Consider the following 23,884-nt stretch of genomic DNA (forward strand, 5'->3'; position numbering starts at 1 on the left):
CTCAGCTCAGAGCCACTATTGTCTGTAAAATGTACAACTACCCTGCTGATGCTGTACAGGTGCACCCACAGAAAGAGAGAGAGGCAGAGCTGTCTGTCTTGCAGACAGACAGCAGGAAGCCAGGACACCGTTTGGCTTGCTTGCACCCAGAGGGAAAGAGTTAAGCTGCTGACCTTGATGGGAGAGCTGGCCGTGCAACTGTGCGTGGGAGCAGCTGGAGCAGGTAGCCGAGACAGACAGTGTAAGAGAGCTGCTGAATAAAATCGTCTTTCATCTGCCTACACCCTCACCACCCGAGTGTTCTTTCAGCTATCTGCCACTCATCCACCCACTCCGTTCCAACCTCAGCATGGGCTGGAACATGACCCTAGACCTGACACTTGGCAAAATAAATTTTAGAAATTGATTGAGACTTGTCTCAGATGCTTTTTGGTTTACAAATTGGTAACCACAAAGGGACCCACTGGAGGTGGCCCTGACCTTTGACAAATCTCCTATTGGTGCCTGGTACCAGCTTGAACTATCTTTATAGTTCAAACCAATACCACAATTTCCTGAGGCCTGGGAGCTCCCCTCCCTCCAGAGAATCCCTAATCTCCCAAAATTTGGTTAAGATCTAAAATAAATTTTGCTGTACGCTCCCTTTCTGGAGTTTTACTTGCTTCCCACAAGGCAGGCAAGTTTTCCTGCTTCCATGACAATGGAAGGCAGGTAACTTCTTTCTGGAGTTTGAGCTTGCTTCCAACAAAGAAGACAAGTTTGAGTTTCTTCCTGCTTCTAGGATGGTAGACAGCAGTCTTCAGCCTGAGACCCATTTCTAGGTAAATGACTGAATTTTTTTTTTTTTGTCTTAGAAATTCTCCTCAATAACTAAAGGTTAAAACTGACAACCAGCTGGTCTTAATTTCTCCTAACCATTAGAACGCTCAGTGATCATATTATTGGGGTTTTCTGTTATTGTTTCAGTCTTTCTCCCATCAGATTTGATCAATTCTACCCAATTTGGTCAAATCTGAATGAGAATTCCAAATTATGGGGAACAAGGCCTCTGAATTTCAGGCTAAAATTCCTTGCAGCTGCAAAAAGACGAAAAAGAAAACCTGTTTAGTTTCTATGTCTGCTTTCTGTCTTACTTTTCTTTCACCCTATTTCTCCTTCCCCTTAGCCATCTTCAACCAAGAAAAAAATCTAGAGAAGGCTTCTAATGACTCAAACCCCTCAAAGAACTCAAAACGAAGGCACTATTCATTCCTCTTTAGAGTGTTCTGTTTTCTTTGTGGCGTTCCAAGAGTCATGGGCAGATTCTTTGTAGGTCCAAAGCTCTGCTCTCCTATATTGCATTACCTGACCTCTTTGGCTTTTGGTGGTACCAGAGATTACATTGTACTGTAAGAGGATTCGACCTTAGCATGTGTAATGGCAAACGAGAGCTACAAAGTTAGGAGTGGCTGAGGACAGTTTACAGGAAGCGGTCTCAGCTGAGTTTTTTTCCTCCTAGGAAGTTGTTTAGGATCATAATTCTAGTTCAGAGGTTCATTCTAAAGGGGCTTCTTCATGGCCCTTCCTCCTGAAATTAATCTCAATTGGTTTGTCTGCATATTTGCATGAGGAACTGAACTGTTGTTTTCACAGATAAATGAGAGACTGAGTTTTCTCAGCTCTGAAACGAAAGGGCATTTTGCTCCTCCCAGCTGAAAGGCGCTCCTGGGTGATGAGTGGCAGAAAGAAGCTTAGGGTGCTCTGGACACGCAGAGTCATCTCAAAATCAGACTGATTTGGGGAGGGTGGTTGAGGAATGGCTGACCCGGAAAGATGACTCTTAAGGTAGTTCTTTGATTACAAAAGTACTGCATGACCATTGTTGCAATAAGTAAGCCAAGCTTGTTGAAAGGAGAGACTGGTATTATAAGCAGAGTGCCTCTTTACCAAGTAACAGAGTCAACAGAAAGAACATGGAATACTGAAGAGACAGAAAGCAGTTCTAGCCTGGGCAACACAGCACAACCTCATCTCTACAAAAAATTTTTAAAAAATAGCTGGGTGTGGTGGTGAGTGTCTTCTGTGGTCACAGCTACTCAGAAGCCTGAGGCAGGTGAATCACTTGAACCCTGGAGGTAGAGGCTGCAGTGAGCAGAGATTGAGCCATACTACACTTCAGCCTGGGTGACACAGTGAGGCCCTATCTCAAAAAAAAAAAAAAAAAAAGAAAGAAAGAAAGTAGGTTTCAGCCTACACAGTAGTATGGTGCAAGAAAGAGTGACAGAGTATATGTGATTAGAGAAAGATCAGTCAGGGTTTGAACTTTACCCTGAGGGCTATGGAGAACTATGGAAGGATTTTGAGTATGGGGCTGACATGCTTAGATGTGTGCTTTAAGAAAGTTTGGTTTTCCAACAGCAAGGAAGTAAAGTGACATTGGGGAACCAGGAAACCGGGGCAATATCAGAGGAGGCAGAGCCTTTGTGTAATATGACAATCCAGAGGAAGCACTCTCTGGTCAATCGTTAGCCAGGAGAGGGCACAAACAAGGTAGCTTTTTGTGATGCACTACCCCAGATGTGGCAGCCAATCTAAAGGGCATGCCTTTTTGAAAACTGTACAGCAGTGCCCACTGGGCATGACAATTACACAAAAGAGCCCTTCCACTGGGCTAATGCAGCCCTGTAAGGCTTACTTTGGTACAGCCCAACCCCCTGACTTGGTCTGCTGCCACATGCTTTGTACAATTATGCACAACCAATCTGGAGTCAGATTATTTAGGTTTGAATCCCAACTGTGTGACCTTGGGAATAGTATTTATAACCTGCTCTGTCTCCATTTCCTCATCTATAAGATGTACCCTAAAGTTATTGTATGGATTAAATGGCAATAATGAATATAAAGCATTTAACGGGATGCCTGGCACAAGGTTAGCAAGTGTTCAAAAACTCTTCAGTGCTACTATTGTTTTCAGGAAACTTCTTCTAAAATATGTTTTAAGAAGTAAAACTAGTTTTGAAGCAAGGCTTGCAGAACGCTGTTGGCTTTCTTACCACTGGAGTCTGTTTCAGAATCAGAGTCACTGTCACTATCTTCAGAATACTTCTTGTGTTTTCTTTTCGATGAATTTTTCTTTCTTGGACCTCTCACTTGAATGACTAGACTACTTTTTTTTCCATAAAAAATACAAATAAAAAATAAAAACTTCTAAAAAAGTATTTCTGATTACCAATTTTATTGCATTTGAAATAATGAAAAGGAATAGATGATAGGCAGTTTGAGTAAAAGTAAAGTCTAATATGCAACTATTTGTAAACTTTTTTTAACTTTTCAGAAAAGATCTGTACCTTAAAAATATCTTCTGATATCGAAACTGAAGTACTGCATTTCTTTGGCTCTTCATTCTCTACTTGTATATGTTCATCAGTGCTGAATTTAAAGAAAATGGTTATAAGAATTAGAAAAGTGATGAAATATGGACCATAGAGTATAAAAACATAGACTTAAAACTTTTCAGCAACAACGACAATTGTCCAAGAACCATTAAAAACAAGCATTGGACTGCTTTCGTAAGAATATAGTTGTCTGAATCCTGGCACTTTGGGAGGCAAAGGTGAGAGAAGCCCCAGAGTTCAAGACCATCCTAGGTAAAATAGCAAGACCCCATCTATACAAAACATTTAAACATTAGCCAGGTATGGTGGTGCTTGCCTATAGTCCCAGCTACTCAGGAGGCTGAGGTGGGAGGATCGCTTGAGCCTGGGATGACAAGGCTGCAGTGAGCCATGACCATGCCTTTGTACTGCAGCTGGCGTGACAGAGCAAGATTGTCTCAAAAAAAAAAAAAAAAAAAAAAAAAAAAGAATACAGTTAAGGGTCTGCCACTTTCACACTTTCTTAATAATAACATAACTTACATTCTTACATTTGCATAATGCTTTACAGATTACAAAGTACTATTCAAACTGAAAGCAGCATGGAGGATTTATATTTTCAGAAGAAACCATGGGGTGAAAATAGAGAAACCAGAAACCAGAACCATAAGGAAAGATGAAAGAAACTGGATACAAGAAGTCTGAGGAAGATATCATTATTGTATTCTAAGCATGTAAAAAACAAATGGTAGAGCAGCAACTGTTCTGTCTCCTCAGAGCAAGAAGACCGTAAGAAGCTACAGTCTAAAGAGATTTTGGGGACACGTGTTCTCAGGACCTGAGGCTATACCACAGTAAAAAATTACGTGTATGTGTGTGTATTTGTTTTGTTGCAGAGAATTCTGAAAATGAGTATTATTAATGTTTTACAGTAGGCTTGGCATGGTGGCTCACACCTATAATCTCAGCACTCTGGCAGGCCAAAGTACAAGAACAGCTTGAGCCCAGGAATGTGAGACCAGTCTGGGCAACATAGTGAGACCCTTCTGTATAAAAAATTAGAAAATTAGCTGGGTACAGTGGTATACACCTGTAGTCCCAGCTACTCAGGAGGCTGGGGCAAGAGGATAACTTGAGCTGGGAAAGTCAAGGCTGCAGTGAGCCATGATCATGCCACCTGTACTCTAGCCTGGTTAACAGAGTGAGACCCTGTATCAGAAAGAAAGAAAGAAAGAGAGAAAGAAAGCAAATAAATCAATAAATAAAGTTCTACAATACTTTAGAAAGGGAGTTTCTATATTATATAACCTTTCCCTTTGAAGATCACATCTGGAATAATTTAGGTATTGCCTATAAAATTATTTTTAGGGTTCCTTCTGACTCTGATTTCCCAAGGGTATCTATTAAAATATACTTCAGATAATAATGCTTTATCACCTTGTCACAAATTATAGGTTTACCTGTGAAGCACATTGTCTCAACTCAATCTAAACACAGAAACAGAGGAGAGGGAAGAAGAAACTTATGAGTAACACCAAAGAGAAAAGAAATAAGAAAAAAAAAAGCATTAAGATTTCACATAGTGTTGGATACAGAAAAATTAACTACCACACTACACTAGTATCTTCATTTTTATTTATTTATTTTTTTACCGTACTTTAAGTTCTAGGGTACATGTGCAATCTTGCAGGATTGTTGCACAGGAACACACATGCCATGGTGGGTTGCTGTCTCCATCCCCCCATCACCTACATCAGGCATTTCTCCCAGTGTTATCCCTCTCCAACCTCCCTGCCCCCTGCTGTCTCTCCCCTAGCTCCCCACCCCCCAACAGACCCCAGTGTGTGATGTTCCCCTCCCTGTGCCCACATGTTCTCATTGTTCAACACCTGCCTATGAGTGAGGACATGTGGTGCTTGGTTTTCTGTTCTTGTATCAGTTTGCTGAAAATGAATCTGTCCCTACAAAGGACCCAAACTCATCGTTTTTGATGGCTGCATAGTATTCCATGGTGTATATGTGCCACATTTTCTTTGTCCAGTCTATCATCGATGGGCATTTGGGTTGGTTCCATGTCTTTGCTATTGTGAACAGTGCCACAATGAACATACGTGTGCATGTGTCTTTATAATTGAATGATTTATAATCCTTTGGATATATACCCAGTAATAATGGGATTGCTGGGTCAAATGGAATTTCTATTTTTAGATCCTTGAGGAATCACCAAACTGTCTTTCACAATGGTTGAACTAATTTACACTCCCACCAACAGTGTAAAAGTGTTCCTATTCTTCCACATCCTCTCCAGCATCTGTTGTCTCCAGATTTTTTTTTTTTTTTTTCAGACAGAGTTTCACTCTTGTTACCCAGGCTGGAGTGCAATGGTGCGATCTCGGCTCACTGCAACCTCCGCCTCCTAGGTTCAGGCAATTCTCCTGCTTCAGCCTCCTGAGTAGCTGGGATTACAGGCATGCGCCACCACGCCCAGCTAATTTTTTGTAGTTTTAGTAGAGATGGGGTTTCACCATGTTGACCAGGATGGTCTCGATCTCTTGACCTCGTGATCCACCCGCCTCAGCCTCCCAAAGTGCTGGGATTACAGGCGTGAGCCACCGTGCCCGGCTGTCTCCAGATTTTTTAATGATCGCCATTCTAACTGGTATCAGATGGTATCTCAATGTGGTTTTGATTTGCATTTCTCTAATGACCAGTTATGATGAGCATTTTTTCATATGTTTGTTGGCTTCATAAATGTCTTCTTTTGAAAAGTGTCTGTTCACATCCTTCGCTCATTTTAAAAAAAATCGCCGTGTAATACTATTATCTGGAATGCAACCTGCTCCTGGGTTGAGGAAAAAAATTCAAAATATAAATGTATGATCTGTTTTAACACTGAACTCTTCTAATAATAGGAAATTAGCACCCCATGAATAAAATTTAAAGAAAACAATTAGCATCCTACAATCCACTAGCAACATGTTTTAACTCTTAGGTATGTTACACTCCCTTTAGTTCCTTTTAAGAAAGGAGTACATCTGCTCTTTGGAGTGTAGGGGGTATATCCCGTAAGTGCTGAGGCAGGAGCCAGAAGCCTCAGCCTATTTCCATATAAAGAATGAAGAAGAAAGTAATTAGAAATATAACCGTAGTAGTTGTTAGTTATTCATTGGTAATCTTAGTTACTCATAGGTGATCCTAATTCTTTTACTAATGCGTCTCAGGTCAGAAGTGTGAACCTGGGGTGACATTGTGAAAGAAATGACCCTAAGGCAAGATGCTTTGGGCCCTCTGTCACGCCTGTGTAAGGGCTGCTGGAAGGCGCCTTGACTGTGTGGCAGCGCCAGTGCTGAAAAAGTGCCTGCTGTTTAGCCAGCTAGGGAAGGAGACACCCAAGATGGCTGAGACCTCTCCTTCCTTAGAGGAGTTAGGAGAAAACTCCAGTTCTCCAAGCTCTTGTGGTAAGGCCTGACGTCTGTCAGGTAGGCCAGAACACATCCAGGGGCTTAATTGTCTCTATGTGATGCTGTGCTTCAGTGGTCATGTTCCATGTCCACTCTCATGTTCCGCTTCTGTGCCTGATTCCTTGTTACTTAGAAGTGATAATCAGTAAAAGTAATATAAATCTTAATGTCTTTATTCTTTCTTAACAAGCATGGAAAAGTGCTGACGCATTATGCTCCTTACCTCATCTTGGCTACTAGAAATTCCTGAGCCCCTACCTGTATAACACGTGATGTACTTGACCCTACCACTGCCACGCCTTATCTACCCTGCCCCCAGCCACCGACCACCAATGCCACTCCCTACCTTCCCTGCCCCCAGCTTTGTGCTCAATAAAAGAGCGTCCAGGCACTCAGGGCCACTGTGAGACTCCACACTTTGGTTGGCTGTGGACCCCTGGGGCCCAAACTCTCTTTTCTCTATCTCTGTGTCTTGTGTCTTTTATTTCTACAATTTCTCATCTCCACACCAGCAGAGAGGGGCTCACTGAACCCTGTAGGGCTGGACCCTACATTGGAGGACACTAATTTTTTTTTTGTATTTTAATGTTTGTCATTTATTGTTTAATTTTTGTTGTTACTCATAAACTGAAAAAAAAATAAACTAAGAGAGGTTCAATTCTCCAAAGTTTAGCTGCTTATGTCTTCATTTGTTTTTTAAAATCTTTATAAAATAAATATATTTCATTTTATTGTTTGAATAAATTATTTTTTACTTCTTTATTCAGGGAAAAGGTATTATAAGTATACAGAGTTAGACTCAGAGGTTTCTCATTTCAACAGCAGGCAATCTAAAAGTAAACATACGTCTAATAATTCTTGGAATATGAGTATAGGGACCAAGGATGCCTGCCAGACTATAAAGACAGTCTTTCTGGTGTAAGGCACAAAATTAAGGCCCACTATTGTGTACTACCTTGACAATTGGGGAAACCAGGAGGGCTCCCAATGGCCTAATTGTGAATTCCCCTCCTCATTCTGCTCCTGCAAATAAGGTCGCCTAGCCAAATGACCTTCCTTCTCAAAGGGACCAGATGCAGTTCGAGCGTATCTCTGGGTAGCAGATTTTAGTACACTGTCAGCCTCTGGAATTATTCAAACAAGCCAATCATATCCTTCCAAGGGAAAACGGGTATTACCTCAATTTCTTTCCTTTTTTTTCTTTTTCTTTTTTTTTTTTTGGAGATGGAGTCTCGCTCTCTTGCCAGGCTGGAGTGCAGTGGCGCGATCTTGGCTCACTGCAACTTCCGCCTCTGGGGTTCATGCAAGTCTCTTGCCTCAGCCTCCCAAGTATCTGGGATTACAGGCATGCACCACCATGCCTGGCTAATTTTTGTATTTTTAGTAGAGATGGGGTTTCAACATGTTGGTCAGGCTGGTCTCAAACTCCTGACCTCGTGATCCACCTGCTTCAGCCTCCCAAAGTGCTGGGATTACAGGTGTGAGCCACCGCGCCTGCCTAATTTCTTGATACCACAAAGTCTAACTCCCACAGCTCCTGATTATTCACTGTCTTACCAACAGCAACCTCTGTGTGGCCATTCATGGCACGCTATGTTCTCTCCCATTCCAGCTGTGAGTATATGTGATTAATAAACTGCTGTTGATCTCATCTGTCCTGTGTTCAGCTACTCCATATCACAAAGGGTGAGAATCCTTCCTCCATCAACATGATGAACAGCAAACGATTATAACAGTACCTGCTGCTACCTGGTTTTATCTGTACCTTAAGATAAATTATTTATCTTCTATGTGCACAAATGCAAATTTTACCCAAGTTGTTCTTATATCTTTTGTTTAGGATTCTAAAATAATAATAATAAGTTTATTGATTGACACAAACTGGGAGGACCTTTCTATCCCAAAGGCAGGAGGGCTCCTCAGAGAAAAGGCACAGTAGTTTCACTCAGCTCTCCCACATGGGCAAAAGAGATGTATCTCTAACCTGACTCAGGACTGTTTTTACTGCTTCTGCTCCCAGGCATGAAACCGTAATAGCTAACACCTGTGAAATGTTTACTATGTGCAAGGCACTAAATCATTACAATAACCCTAAAAATGTTAGTACTTTTGTATCCCCTTTTTACATGTGGAAAAAAACCCCGAAGTTTGGAGAGGTTACCAAGGTCATACAGGTATTAAGTGTCAAAGCAAGGCTTCAAACTCGGAAAGTCTGAATCCAGTAGCTGTCCTTGTCATCTCTATGCTTTATTATATCCCACTAGTGGAAGAAAAAGACTCATCAAGACATCTCCCAACTGTTGGAATTTCAACCTGCTCCTCAATACCTGTAATGTTTTAAAATTTCTCATTTTTTAACCGTACTGCATGTAAGGCACTCAGTATAGTACCTGACACACTCAATAAACATTTGATATGAGTACGTACACAGCAATAATTATAACTATTTTCTTTCTCAAACCATCTACTTCCTACTCCAATATTCACTCTCATTAGAGGAAAACTCATCTCACTCTCCTCTCATTCTTCAAGGTCAAGATTGAGACCACTTAAGACCTTCGTCAAGGTAGCCACATCTGCAATTTAGCACATCACTTTGCCTGCATTCATCCAATTATCTTGTCTCAGAGGAAGGTATTTCTCCTTTCCAATTTAAACCCTTAATCTCAACCCTTTCCAACTCCCTACAAGGAATTTCCCCTTACTTAGCCTGTTGGTATCTCAAACCCATCTGTTCATTCACTCAACATACAACACACAACACATTCAGTAGGTTGAGTCCCTACTAAGTGCCAGGTACTGCAAATTCTGTAATGAATAAAATAGGGGTCCTCCCTTCCACTAACTCAGTCTAGTGGAGAATAAAAACATGTTCACGAATGGTAACACAAAAGAAATAAATGCTATACATAGGTCTGTGACCCTTAGCCGTGTCCACCCCGAGATCAGATGCGAAAGAGGGTGGAGGGAGACCAGGGCACACTACAAAGGGGCCCAAGGATGAGTGAGAATGTAAGAGAGAAGGGCGAACAAGGAGCTGCCGTGGACAGATTGCAGAAAAGAATGAAAATGGGAGCAGTGAAGGCAGAAGGAGCGAAATGCAAATGGTCAGAAGCGGGCTAAAAGATGAAGCAAACTCGTTGAAAGCAAGCGGGCTCCTTAGAGCGAAGGTGCGATCGTGATCTCACTCACCTCTGCCACGGGCTCACCTCCCTCTCCTCGTCCGGCAGGAGCGTAAGTAGTTGCCGCAATAGTCGCACAAGGGCGCAGAAGCAAAGGAGATGGCCCACGGCGCAGAGAGCCGCTCTTGAGAATGGGACCACAAGAGGGAGCGGCAGGGCAGGTTTCGGAAGCCTTAGTTGAGGCCATTCCATTCCCCAGTCAAAGAGCGAGAGTTTCAGCGAGAGCTGCGCCCCAGCAGGGAACCGGAGGCTTTGCTGGGCTTGGGGCTCTAGGACCAACTGCAACACTTCCCCCCGGAGCCCGAGGCCTCCCTCTCGGTACCGCAGAACCGGACACTGGAGCTACTGCAGCCTCGAAAACGAGACACTCTCAGGAGCCTCAGCAGTATCCGTTGCCTTTGCTCCAAAAAACCAGCCCGTGCAACAGCTGGGAGCAAAGGAAACCATGGGAATCGTTGCGAGTACGTTGGCAAAACCTTTCCCCATGTCTGCGTGGCCTCCGGCCAAGTTGAAGAGATGTGTGTCTTGGTGTTAATAAACCACCACTGCAACTGATTTCGCTTATCCTTTGGTTCCGCATTGAGCTCGCCAGGTCTAAATCCCCACGAAGACCACGTCTTTCTTAGGCTCGTACTTGAAATAACTACTGAATGGCAAGACGTCAAGCCACTGGAGACATTTCACAGAATGACCGTATCAACAACATAGTCAATTCTGCTCGTGTTCGGGTGCTTTCCGTGAGTGTATATTACATGTTCTATAATATTGGTTGCACTCTGTGTTGTGTGTTTGTGTGTATAAAATATGTATATTTGGTTATATGTGTATATATGTACATATATAACAGATAGGACTGGCTCAAATAGATTCACATTTTTTTTGGAGTCTATTTGAATTAAAAGAAAAATCTGAGATGGTAAGAAAAGGGACAAAGTATCCAAAGTATTTCGTAGACAACTGAAAGTGTGTTTATTTCAGTGTTGTCAGATTTGTTAATAGCAAAAAGAAATATACAGTAGGCCCACTTACCTTTGAATTTCAAATAAAGAACAATGTTTTAGTATAAGTATGTTACATAAAATAATACAGCAAAAAGTGACTACTTTCTATTAAAGATGAGGTGATAGCCACTGTTGTGCTTCCTCCTTCCTTTCCCAGTACTTTTAAAATGTTTTTTTTTTGTTTGTTTTTGAGACGGAGTCTCACTCCTCTGTTGCCCAGGCTGGAGTGCAATGGCACGACCTCAGCTCTTTGCAACCTCCACCTCCTGGGTTCAAGCGACTCTCCTGCCTCAGTCTCCCAAGTACCTGGGATTTAATTTTTGTATTTTTAGGATAGATGGGGTTTTGCCATGTTGGCCATGCTGGTCTTGAACTCCTGACCTCAGGTGATCCGCCCACCTCAGCCTCCCAAAGTGCTGGGATTACAGGGGTGAGCCACAGCACCCAGCCTTGTTCCTTATAAGCCTTTTCGCTTGCTGTTTGAGAAAAGAAGTGGGGGCAGCCCCTGATATCCACAAGCTGGCCTCGCACTCACAGTTAGGCATGTTCTTCTCTTGTTGAACATAAAATCACAGAACACCAACACAAGACAAGATCACTGGGAGACTGACCTAGTGAGACAAAACAAGACCACTTCATAAGCTTGTCTAAGTACAGACAAAAACAAGTTCATTGTGACACCCAGAAAACACCAAACACCCCGTCTTGGCCAACATAGGTCACTGCTACTTTGCCAGTTAATGTACAGCTTTATCCTCCCTCTAGTTTGCTCTTCCTATAAGATTTCCCATTTCAATAAGATTATTGAAATGTGCAATCACATAGCCCCTGCTTTCTGATGTGTCTTGAGATGGAACTCCTGCTTCCTAGACCTTCCCTCATATTGCCCAAATCCTATACTAGGTTCATTCTAACAACCTCTTACTGAAACACATCATAGTTACCTATAGTGTGTGTTCTCCCTCCTTTGAGTAAGAGTAATAAACCCAATTTGTCAGCTATGGGTATGTTTCTAGTAGTCTTTGGTTGAAGGCTGTTGACATGTTCCACTGCCTAAAATGTTCTTCCCCTGATATTTATATGGCCCTTTCCCTTAGTTCATTCCATTCTTTGATCCTACATCACCTTTTCAGAGAGGCTGTCCCTGATCACACAATTTACAATAACACCCTCATCATTCTATATCCCTTTGTTCTATTTTCCTTTTTTTAATTGCATTTTAGGTTTTGGGGTACATGTGAAGAACATGCAAGATTGTTGCATAGGTACACACATGGCAGTGTGATGTGCTGCCTTCCTCCCCATCACCTATATCTGGCATTTCTCCCCATGCTCTCTCTCCCCAACTCCCCACTCCCCGCTGTCCCTCCCCTATTTCCACCCTACAGACCCCAGTGTGTGATGTTCCCCTCCCTCTATTTTTCTTTATAGCACTTACTACTTTCTGATCTTGTGCTATATATTTAGATTATAAATATGCAAATGTTGATTGTATATCTCTTCCGTTATAATGTAACTTCCATGAAGACCAAGATTTCAACTTGATGATAATTATATCCACAATGCCTACAACATTGCCTGGCACAGAGTAAGTACTAAATGATGTATGTTTAATATGTATTGAAAAAATGAATGGAATTTACAGTGCTGGGGTTTATATAAGTTCCATTGTCACACAGTCATAATCAATCTGTTGTTTGGGCTTAGTCCTCCACTTAAATAGATTGGCTTACTGCAAAATCTCCATTCTTAATTCTTTATTTGGACTCATTTCTTATTTTATTTGACTTTGTATATTGCCAAGTAATTTTTTGCAAATGACTCATGGGTGGTATATTCCCTCAATTTTGTTCAAGTGTGGAATAAGCTGTCTGTTCCTTTTTTTTTGTAGATTGTATTATTGTTAGCAATTATCAACTCCTCCTTTCACAGTAGGAGAGTTAGATATCCCTATCCAATTGACTTTGGAAAGTTTTCAGAAAAAATGGCAATAGGCAGTATTAAACAGGTCACTTAAGGAGAGATTGGTTGGGATTAAGCAGCAAAGGGGATAGTGGTGAGAAAGCAACATATACTTAGCACTTATTGGATGCCAGATGCCCATTCATTCAGCATTAAGCAACCATCTCTATCTACAATTTGTTGAGCCAAGGCATGCTTCACAAATAAGTTAATATTTGAGTTGGGTTTTTATGGAAGACCAGGCACTTACCAGGAACTAACCAGACAACAGGTTAAGTAAGCAAAGTGTGGCTATGAAGGCAATGACTATTCCAAGCTTAGGGCTCCAGGCACAGACTTGAAAGCAGTAAACTGCACGGCATATTCTGAAAACCGTGAGCAGTTTGACACTATGCATAGTTAATTCAAAGTGACTCTGTGGGAAGGTATTATTATCCCTATTTTACAGATGAAGAATCAGGCTCAGGATCAAAGAGCTAGTAAGTGGCAGTATCAGAATTCCAACCCACTCACATCTTCTCCACAAGACTTTGTTTCTTCTACTCTGCCTTACTGGGGTTTCTGCAGATCCCATAGAGTGACCTTACCAAATCTGTAACCATAAGTATAACATACAGGAAGGGCTCTAAGACTGAATGAGTGTCGTTTTATCTTTTGTCATCGTCAGTTAACATATATTAAGCACCCACAAGATTGTTGGCATTTTAACACAGGAGAGGACAGTTAGTGCCCTCATGGAATTCATAATCAAGTTCAAAAGGCAAGCGAATGCTGACAATATGACTATAAAACCTAACTCATTCCATTTTCAGCCAGTACAATCTTTCTAGAATGTGAAACGATACCTCCAAATCCATTTGATATCAGTTGTTCTCTTTACAATCTACTGGGTTGTTTGAAGTAGGGTTAAGCCTTCCAGATAAAAACAAAAGTAAAAGGTGAAATAACTAGTTGAGAAATGGAAAAGTGATGAAACTTTCCAATGATCCTGTCCCAAAGACAATTATTAGGGCCACTAAAGTTTCTTGGTCTATTCTGCTTTCCTACAAACAAAATTCCTTTCCTGAACTTTGGATCCTCTTTCATTACAGGCAGCTTTTAAACTTGTTTAGTTTTTGCTTGGTTAGTGGGTGAGAGATACAGCAAGAAGGGAAGAGAAAGTTTCCTGAGCTTTGAATGAATAGGTTTCATCATATGTCAGTTGGTACTCCAAACTTTTAAAACTCTTTCAGAAAAGTGACAAAGGCAAGGCAATTCTGTTGCCAGTCTCGGTGATGTTAATGTTGCTGCAAAATAAATTGTATTGTGCCTTCCAATTTACTGAGAGGTGATCAACAAACATAATATCTAGAGTGGCATCTACTGCCACTGTGATCTGTATTTCAAAGATGTCTCATTTTAGATTCCGTCAATTAAGCTACTGAAAGATAAATAGATCCTAAACTTTCAAGATATACTTTGTTCTAATTACTAAGTTTTTTTTTTTTAAACTACTATGTTTTGGGGAGGATAACTCAGAAAAATGGTCATTAAGTGCTCAGTTGCCAGGAAAAATACTAATCTGCCTTAGTTTATTTTACAACAGCATACTTTTATTTGCCATGAAATGTCTTTATGGTAAACAATGAAACTTTCATAATGTTAAATCCTAATCAAAAATCAATCATGCAATAATTCCCACATAGTTTGTTTTCCCATAACACAAAATCTTGGAGAAGAGCTTAAGGAATTGCATATTTCCATGTAAAATACAGCTATATTACACCACTTCAGTGTTTTGTTATAGTATGTGGCTTTACTTTATCAAGGAGAATGTAGAATAGATTAGGCATGGGTAGATGATGACATCCATGTCTGATTTCCTGTTGGAGAAAATTACATATAGTTGGATCTGTTTTCAGTCTAATATCCTGATGGACATTTTTAGCAAGATTTTTTTAGGGAATAAGCACAGGAATTCCAACTGAAAGGTATTAATAAATACAAATTCAAGATTTTGGAAATGAATGCAGTATTATCCTATACATATCTCTTAAAAAAGCTAATGAAGATAGTGAATGGCCTTAATTGTGGCAGAAAATAGTTACTATTTGGTTCCTTAGCTGAATATGATCAATAGCCAGCCTAAAAGGGAAACATTTTGCTCCCCAAACACCCATCCTCTTGCTTCATTCATCATGGAACTCAGTTGGAAGGGTATTACCAGAAGATTTTAAAAAAATTATATAACTCACAATGTATTTATTCGGTCATTAATCACTAAACACTTACTATGTGTCAGACACTAAGGCCCTCTGAAGATGAAATGCTATGGAAATAGTAATAATAAAAAATTAAAAATACAAATAATATTATTCATCTTTCAAGATACAGCTCAAATGACAGCATTCAATTTGCTATTCCCTTCTCTCTGCTTCTCACCTTGTACAAATATTTTTGTCCATGTTTGTGTACCTAACCCACTGCACTCCTTAAAGAGGTAGAGACCTTCGGGTTATTCATTTTGGTATTCCAGAGAGCCTAACATAGGGTTTTTGCTACAGATCAAGCACGGGGTCAGTAAATGCAAGTTGAAATGAGGGAATTAACATAGTACTGCACCATTTAGTATTCAATTAAGAAAACAGTAGTTGTCCAAACACTAACTTTCTTCCTTAAAAGCAGTTACTGTAATGTAGTTGCTGTCTTGTTATCCCAGAACTGGAGTTACCATAAGAAGTTAATTTATATTTGATTGTATTTATTCTGATTATATTTCAAGATGGTTTATCATCTAGCAGAGTAATTCAAACTAATAGAGTAGTTTCTAACAGAGTAGATTCTAACAGAGTAGATTCAAACTTGCAAAAGAAATGAAACCTGTATAGTCACGAAAAGTTTGTATGCCCTAGAAGTTCTCATTGAATTTCAGTGAAAGCGACTCGCTTCCTTTCCATCCAATTGCTTGCGACTGCCTTACGATCTTTCCCTTTCCTTTTTTCCCACCGTTTCGCCCTCCGGAAAGAGCCGAACACACGGGAGCTTCCCAGTCTTCCTCCGCCCCCTTGCGGAAAGAGCCGAAGGCAGAGCACGGCGCCGAAGTGGAGCCGCCTCAAGCTCGGGCCCTTCCGGACAGCCCCGGCCATCGCTCGGAAGAGGAGGGCGCCTTTGACTTCAACGCTTCGCCCACGCGTTGTGCCCTCTGTCGGCTGCGTGGGGCAGCTGTAGCAGCGGTGGCGGTAGGAGGCGGCGGCCGCGTCGACGTCGACCAAGACTGGAGCGACGTTTAAAGAAGGGGCAAAATCGCCGGGGAGTGCGGCTTCTTCTTGTTAGGGGACTCAGCCTTCCGCGCGTCCCGAGGAGGAGCAGCGGCGGCGCCGGGAAGCAGGTGAGGACCCGGCCCCAATCCGGGAGGCGGCGAAGGAGCACGCCTGCCTTCTCCGTCCCTGGGCCGCGCCTGCGTTTGCATTCGCCTCACTTGAACCAGGAAGCGGCGGAGTCGGAGGCTCCGCTCCTTCGGCTCTTTGTGTGGGCCGGGGAGTGAAGGAGGGGACGAATCGCGAGGGCCGCGGCGCGGTCCCCTTCGCCGTTAGGGACTGAGGAGCTGCCGGTGCCCTGGGTAGGCCCCAGGGCGCGGGGAGCCCATCATAGAGACCCACTTGGCTTTTCCCTCGCTCCGCTCCCTGCTTTTTTTGTGCCTCTTTTACTCCGCCTACCCCTACTTTGATTTAGAGCTTTTCTGCCGGGCCCATTCTCCTTTCTGTCCCCTTCCCGGGGCACAACAATGCCGCCTGCTTCGCCTCATCTCTCCCCCCCCCAACACCCCACCCTGCCGTTTGCTACCTTCTACTTTCCCTGGTACCCCATATTCCTCCCTCCCTCACTCTGCTGTTTTTACCTCCATCTGTATTTGCAAGAAGCTTGCTTTGCACGTGAATTGAGGTTAAAACCTCGGTTGCAGCTGGCAGGGTCCATGCGGGGAAGAGGGAGGTGGAGGAAGGGAGATGAGGTTCAGCTGCGGCAGGGAGCCGCGTGTCGGTTTGTTTCACTCCCTCGCGGATGGCTTTTATCTCTTTCCACCGTCACCAGCCTCTCCAAACCTGCCCTCGATCAAGGGTTTGTTTCACAGTGATGTAGAGTGGCTTTTCCACAGTCAAATCTCAGATCTTCAGGGTGGGTTCAGACCGACTTGTGCTGTCCTGGCCCCCCCCTGACGAAGAGGAGGGGGACACATAAACGAAATGAAACCGAGTCCCAGTGTCACCTGGACACGTACATTTGACGCATTCCCATATTGGAGGACCCCGTGTGCAAACGACAAAAATTGTGTGCCGTTTTCAGAAAACCTGTCTTTCCACTTAAAATTTACTTCTGTCGAAATGCCCGTATTTTAGAAGCCCTGGTTTTTGGCAAACTGTCCAAAGGTCACCCTTTCTGACGTTGAATGCCTCTGTGGTAACCTGGAATTCCTTGGGACTGTTAACATGCAACACCTTCAAATAGATAATGTTTTAAATCTTTGATTTTTAGACTCTTTGCTTGCTGTTTGTTCTTAAGGTATCATTTTGAAAAATTTAGAAGATACTTGAGACAGAACTGCCCTCCACGTGTATATAACTTAAGCATTGTGACATCTATACCCTTTTGGTAACTTCAAAGGGAGAGAATATTAATAAAAATATTTCTTCAGTAAAGGTACTTGTCAACTAATTGTTAATATATAATATCCATATATTAAAATATATCCATATATAATATGTATGGATATTATATATATTTTAATGTAGGGTTTTTTCCCCTAAACTTTGGCATCTTTGTTACTGGAAATATCTTCTGCAAAGTGCAAAAAATGGTGTTTTGCTAGTGTCACACAGCAATGCAATCTACTAAGATCCCCCCTTCTAGAGTAATCTATTCCAATAAGCTAATGTTTACATTTTCACTAACTCATTTGGTGTGAAAAAGTTCTCATACCAAGGCACATAATTATTTACCAACAAAATGAAGTGTTTCATGTTTTCTTGGAAGTGGGTATTTAGAAATGGTAAACTTTCCTTTTCCTTTGTCATATTTTTTTATGATAGTGTCTGTTGACTTCACTTGGCACTGTTTAACATTCCACCTCTGGAAATTGTAAAGATGGAGAGATGAGGGGAAGGGACAAGGGGATGAAGAAAGAGGAAAGGGTAAGAAAGATGTTTAATAGTTTGTCAAGATGAGGCACCCCAATTTAAATAACAGAAAAATAATGGGACTTTGGGAGATAATAATTTTCAATGTTTACAAATGTCATTGGCTCCAGGGTGTAGATTCTGCATGTATTCTTAAAGATTAGTTAACATTAAGAGTATGTATTTCAGACTCAGTATTGCACGCACCAAGCTTTTCTGACATTTAAATCATTTACAGATGAAATAACTTCTGTGCATTCATGATGATTTTTCTTAATTTTGACAGTTAAAAATCAACTCTTACCTCTTCTTGGAGAGAAAACCCAAAATTGGGACTAAGAAAATTAATTCTAATCTTTAAAAATCACTTAGTGGAGATACATGTACCTAAGATTCAAAAGAAGGTGACTATGGAGATTACTCTTCAAATCTGTATAATGGTGTAAAACTTGCTCAGCTCTTCTCAGGAGGAAGTAATGGGATTTGACACTTGTTCCAAAAGCTAGCCTGTATGAACAATTTCTGTAAAAGCGAAAAAAAAAAAAAAAAAAAGCCAAACTGATTAAAACTTGAATAAACTATTTAATGATGCTGCCGCTTAGATTCTAAATGATAAGTACTTTAGTTTTTTCTCTCTAATCATCTCCCATCCTCTCTTCTCATTCTCTTAAAGGCATGGAGAGTAGAAAACTGATTTCTGCTACAGACATTCAGTACTCTGGCAGTCTGCTGAACTCCTTGAATGAGCAACGTGGCCATGGACTCTTCTGTGATGTTACCGTTATTGTGGAAGACCGAAAATTCCGGGCCCACAAGAATATTCTTTCAGCTTCTAGTACCTACTTCCATCAGCTCTTCTCTGTTGCCGGGCAAGTTGTTGAACTGAGCTTTATAAGAGCAGAGATCTTTGCAGAAATTCTCAATTATATCTATAGTTCTAAAATTGTTCGTGTTAGATCAGATTTGCTTGATGAGCTAATTAAGTCAGGGCAGTTATTAGGAGTGAAATTTATAGCAGAGCTTGGTGTCCCATTGTCACAGGTTAAAAGCATCTCAGGTACAGCTCAGGATGGTAATACTGAACCCTTACCTCCTGATTCTGGTGAAAAGAACCTTGTAATACAAAAAACAAAAGATGAAGCCCAAGATAATGGGGCTACTATAATGCCTATTATCACAGAGTCTTTTTCATTATCTGCCGAAGATTATGAAATGAAAAAGATCATTGTTACCGATTCTGACGATGATGATGATGATGTCATTTTTTGCTCTGAGATTCTGCCCGCAAAGGAGACTTTGCCGAATAATAACACAGCGGCACAGGTCCAATCTAACCCAGGCCCTGTTGCTATTTCAGATGTTGCACCTAGTGCTAGCAATAACTCTCCCCCTTTAACAAATATCACACCTACTCAGAAACTTCCTACTCCTGTGAATCAGGCAACTCTGAGCCAAACACAAGGAAGTGAAAAATTGTTGGTATCTTCAGCTCCAACACATCTGACTCCCAACATTATTTTGTTAAATCAGACACCACTTTCTACACCACCAAATGTCAGTTCTTCACTTCCAAATCATATGCCCTCTTCAATCAATTTACTTGTGCAGAATCAGCCGACACCAAACAGTGCTATTTTAACAGGAAACAAGGCCAATGAAGAGGAGGAGGAGGAAATTATAGATGATGATGATGACACTATTAGCTCCAGTCCTGACTCGGCCGTCAGTAATACATCTTTGGTCCCACAGGCTGATACCTCCCAAAATACCGGTTTTGATGGATCATTAATACAGAAGATGCAGATTCCTACACTTCTTCAAGAACCACTTTCCAATTCATTAAAAATTTCAGATATAATTACTAGAAATACTAATGATCCAGGCTTAGGATCAAAACATCTAATGGAGGGTCAGAAGATCATTACTTTAGATACAGCTACTGAAATTGAAGGCTTATCGACTGGTTGCAAGGTTTATGCAAATATCGGTGAAGATACTTATGACATAGTGATCCCTGTCAAAGATGACCCTGATGAAGGGGAGGCCAGACTTGAGAATGAAATACCAAAAACGTCTGGCAGCGAGATGGCAAACAAACGTATGAAAGTAAAACATGATGATCACTATGAGTTAATAGTAGATGGAAGGGTCTATTATATCTGTATTGTGTGCAAAAGGTCATATGTCTGTCTGACAAGCTTGCGGAGACATTTTAACATTCATTCTTGGGAGAAGAAGTATCCGTGCCGTTACTGTGAGAAGGTATTTCCTCTTGCAGAATATCGCACAAAGCATGAAATTCATCACACAGGGGAGCGAAGGTATCAGTGTTTGGCCTGTGGCAAATCTTTCATCAACTATCAATTTATGTCTTCACATATAAAGTCAGTTCATAGTCAAGATCCTTCTGGGGACTCAAAGCTTTATCGTTTACATCCATGCAGGTCTTTACAGATCAGACAATATGCATATCTTTCTGATAGATCAAGCACTATGCCTGCAATGAAGGATGATGGTATTGGGTATAAGGTTGACACTGGAAAAGAACCTCCAGTAGGGACCACCACATCTACTCAGAACAAGCCAATGACCTGGGAAGATATTTTTATTCAGCAGGAAAATGATTCCATTTTTAAACAGAATGTAACAGATGGCAGTACTGAGTTTGAATTTATAATCCCAGAATCTTACTAAATGCCTTTGAAATACTAGAAAGTGTTGTTTCGGATGATGGGGCAGGGGTTTCAGAAGATCTGTAAAACAAATTAAGGTGCGAACAAGTAAATTTGATCTGCCGCATTATCTGAAGGAAGTGTAGTGGAATTATTTGTTGATAATTTTTAGAAGCAAATTTTTCTGAAAGTTCTGAGTAGAGGTGAGACCCCCCCCCCAAGTATCTGTTTAGCTTTCAGCTCATTTAAAAGAGGCAAAAATAAAAAGCTTGGAGAGATAGTTTTCTGAATAGAATTTGAAGCAGTCTGAATGTTCTTTGAAAATAACTGGAGTTATTAGCATACCCTAGTACATCTTACAACTTTTTCCCCTTCCATGTTAGCACTTTACTGCTGAATTCTCAATTTTCTTAACATTGAGACAATAAATGTGTGTTTTGTCTTGTATATGGCATAAAGAGTAAATAAGAAGTTTTAGAGTTGTTCTCGAAAATGTCAGAATAAGTCTCTACTTGGGTTGTGTATTCTGCTAGTCCCAAGTGGACAGCAACCTCCTGCTACCCTCCCTCCATGAAAATAGCCATGCAGAAAAGTCTCTCATCTAAAGAACCAATTAGATTTAGCTAATTAGAATTAATCCTTGCTTTCATTGCCATAGTCTGTAAAAGACTTTGGTGGCTAGACCACTTTATACCTTTGCGATGTGGTCTCTGGGGGCAAAAAACTAATGAAAAAAACAAATCTCTGTAATGCAGACAGGAGGAGATGAAAAGTTCTGTTGCACATATTTTTAATTCTGTGGCTACCACATGATAGAGAATGGAATGGAGATTTCCTTTTTGCTTCTTATGGTTAAAAACATTCCCATGAAAATTTTCAAATTTTGAATCTGAAAGCCACCAAATGAATCTTTATGTATAAATCCTTGTAAATGATAGATTTCATAGGTGAGACTTTTACATATTTTGGGTGGGAGGCTACTGCCATATATTTTAAATGTTCATATTACTTAGACCCTCCCATAGGAAGTCTTTATTTGACATAGTTGAATCAGTGATCTAGTACTTTCCTTTCAGCAAGATCTCTTAGGTTTTTACCCCTTCTAAAGTAAGTTTTATTGCATCTGCAAATTGCTGCAATATTATAGCAATCAGAAAACTACATAAGGAATGTTATATAGGCTTGTCAGTTCCCATTTGTCTTGACAACAATAAATACCACTTTTCTTCTTTTTAAAATGACACATATTTAAACACTCAGAAAATAAAGTTAACACTTACTGAAGTGCTAGTACTAAACTGTGCTAGTATTAAAAGGAAGCAGGTTGGAACATATATATAGCCTAGCATTTATAACAGGATTAACTTGTTGAACATCTGTAAATGATTTTTTTTTTTTGCAAAGGAAAAAATTGATTCTGGAAAAGATTGTTGTGCATAGTTATTAGTCATTTGTAACCTTGCTTAAGTATTTCTTAGTTCAACATAGATATTTTCTTTCTCCTTACCATGTATTTTAAAAAATAGTCTATTTCTTGACTTTGAACTTAAAGCTTTAATCATAATTTCTCATGTATACATTGTTCTTATGGCAAGCTGGATTTGAAGGTAATGGTTTCAGTGTTTCTTAAGATGGTAGCTGAGGACATCAGGCATCAGTACATGCAATAATGCAAGAAAAATCCTTTGCTTGCCAAGGGGTAGAGTGATGTGCATTTACCTGTTTTCTGTTCTGTAAGTCTAGACCTTCAAACCATTTTGTAAACTAACCCTTGGGATATTTGAAATTACCTTATAACTTAAGACTCTGTGAACTCTGGAATCACCATATCTGTTTCTTTTCTGTGTAGATATTGATAACATTACTCTTTGACTATAGTGTGCACTCTGAAATGTTCTCAGTGGAAATTTGAGTTTCATTAATGCTATTTCACCAGTTAGACATAATTACCAATGTGAATGATACTGATGCCAGCAGAGCTTCCAGATCTTTCAGACTCAACTGCTAGGTCAATTAGTTTGTCATAATAAAACTTGGCAGTTTCTACAAGTCTATTATGACAAACCAGGAACTAATTCTATAATGGAAAACTATCCATTCTGAATAATAGGGATGTAATTATTTGCTGCTGCTGTGCTCTGTAAATTCTGAATATGACATTTAAATTCTGTGCCTACTAAAGGTATCTTCTGGAGTATTTTGGGAGGAGAGAAACTGGAATATTAAATTGTATTTTTGCCAGAAGACTCTTACTTGCATGTGTCTCAGGGTCTTCAGTTTTCCATATCCAAAGTTCAGAGTTCATGTGAAATACTTCTTTGGGGCAAAAATCCTTCATTTGTGGTAGTGGTATTTATTGGATTGGAAATCTGTAGCAAGATGCTGTTTAAAATTACCATGTTGTTTTTCTAACTTATACTTAGCTCTGTGGCTATTGAACTTCCTTTTCTTCTTTGAAGTTAGCTTCAGATTTACTCCTATGCTAAATTACCTGTAAATATTCTGGATAGGAACTATTTGAAACAGTAATTTGTTCAAAGAAATGACAAAATGAAAATGCCCAAACTACAGAAATTTTAAAATGCCATAACAATCTTGCAAGACTACCTTTAAAATATACTTTAAATGATTATTGTGATTTTGGTGGTAATGACCCCCCACACACAACCACTATGAAGAAATAATGCCACATTTTCCCCCATTGTACCAAAAAGATAAAACAATGGTAAACATTGATCAAGGTATTTTGTATTGTCAAGGCATGCATATTCTAAAGAATTAAATGCTAACTCAACAGCACTGGCTTCCTAGCTGGTCAACCTTATGAGACCTTGTTCGTTTCTCCCAGTACTGTAATGTTCACACTTGTACAGTCTTCCCTGTCATGACTTTAAGTTCTACTTTTCATTAACCGTGGCCTGATATTAGTTCTTAGAGCTTCTTATGGCAAAAATAAAATGATTTAATTCTCATGTTTGAGTGTGTGTTTTACAAGATTGTTTTTCAGAAATTATATAGGTTTATATATTGTTTTTCAATTTTTATAGCAGGAGACTGGAGCTGTATTTCTGATGAGAGCATGGCAAAATTTCCCATTAGGTTT

The 23,884-nt window shown here is 40.4% G+C and overlaps 1 protein-coding gene and 1 pseudogene across 3 annotated transcripts; one reads left to right on the forward strand and one right to left on the reverse strand.

Annotated features, from left to right (window-relative positions):
* Positions 1–8,243: 8,243 nt before the first annotated feature.
* On the reverse strand, positions 8,244–16,084 carry LOC116536576 (annotated as a pseudogene).
* Positions 16,030–23,753, forward strand: ZBTB33 (zinc finger and BTB domain containing 33). 3 transcript variants are annotated; one of them, XM_032258392.1, is made up of 3 exons: positions 16,030–16,326; positions 18,396–18,513; positions 18,783–23,753. In XM_032258392.1, the coding sequence occupies exon 3, from the start codon at positions 18,785–18,787 to the stop codon at positions 20,801–20,803; it is 2,019 nt and encodes a 672-aa protein (XP_032114283.1). In that variant the 5' UTR covers positions 16,030–16,326; positions 18,396–18,513; positions 18,783–18,784; the 3' UTR covers positions 20,804–23,753. The 3 variants fall into 3 exon arrangements, with proteins under 3 accessions (XP_032114283.1, XP_032114281.1, XP_032114284.1); XM_032258393.1 differs by lacking the exon at positions 16,030–16,326 and adding an exon at positions 17,736–18,124; XM_032258390.1 differs by lacking the exon at positions 18,396–18,513 and having other exon boundaries at positions 16,031–16,326.
* Positions 23,754–23,884: the final 131 nt, after the last annotated feature.

Source organism: Sapajus apella, unplaced genomic scaffold, assembly GCF_009761245.1.
Source record: "Sapajus apella isolate SASKATOON/1434 unplaced genomic scaffold, GSC_monkey_1.0 scaffold102, whole genome shotgun sequence".
Classification (NCBI taxonomy): Eukaryota; Metazoa; Chordata; class Mammalia; order Primates; family Cebidae; genus Sapajus; species Sapajus apella.

Bases quoted from the DNA above. Each gene is read 5' to 3' on its own strand.
- ZBTB33 (XM_032258392.1), top strand. From the start codon at position 18,785: ATGGAGAGTAGAAAACTGATTTCTGCTACAGACATTCAGTACTCTGGC.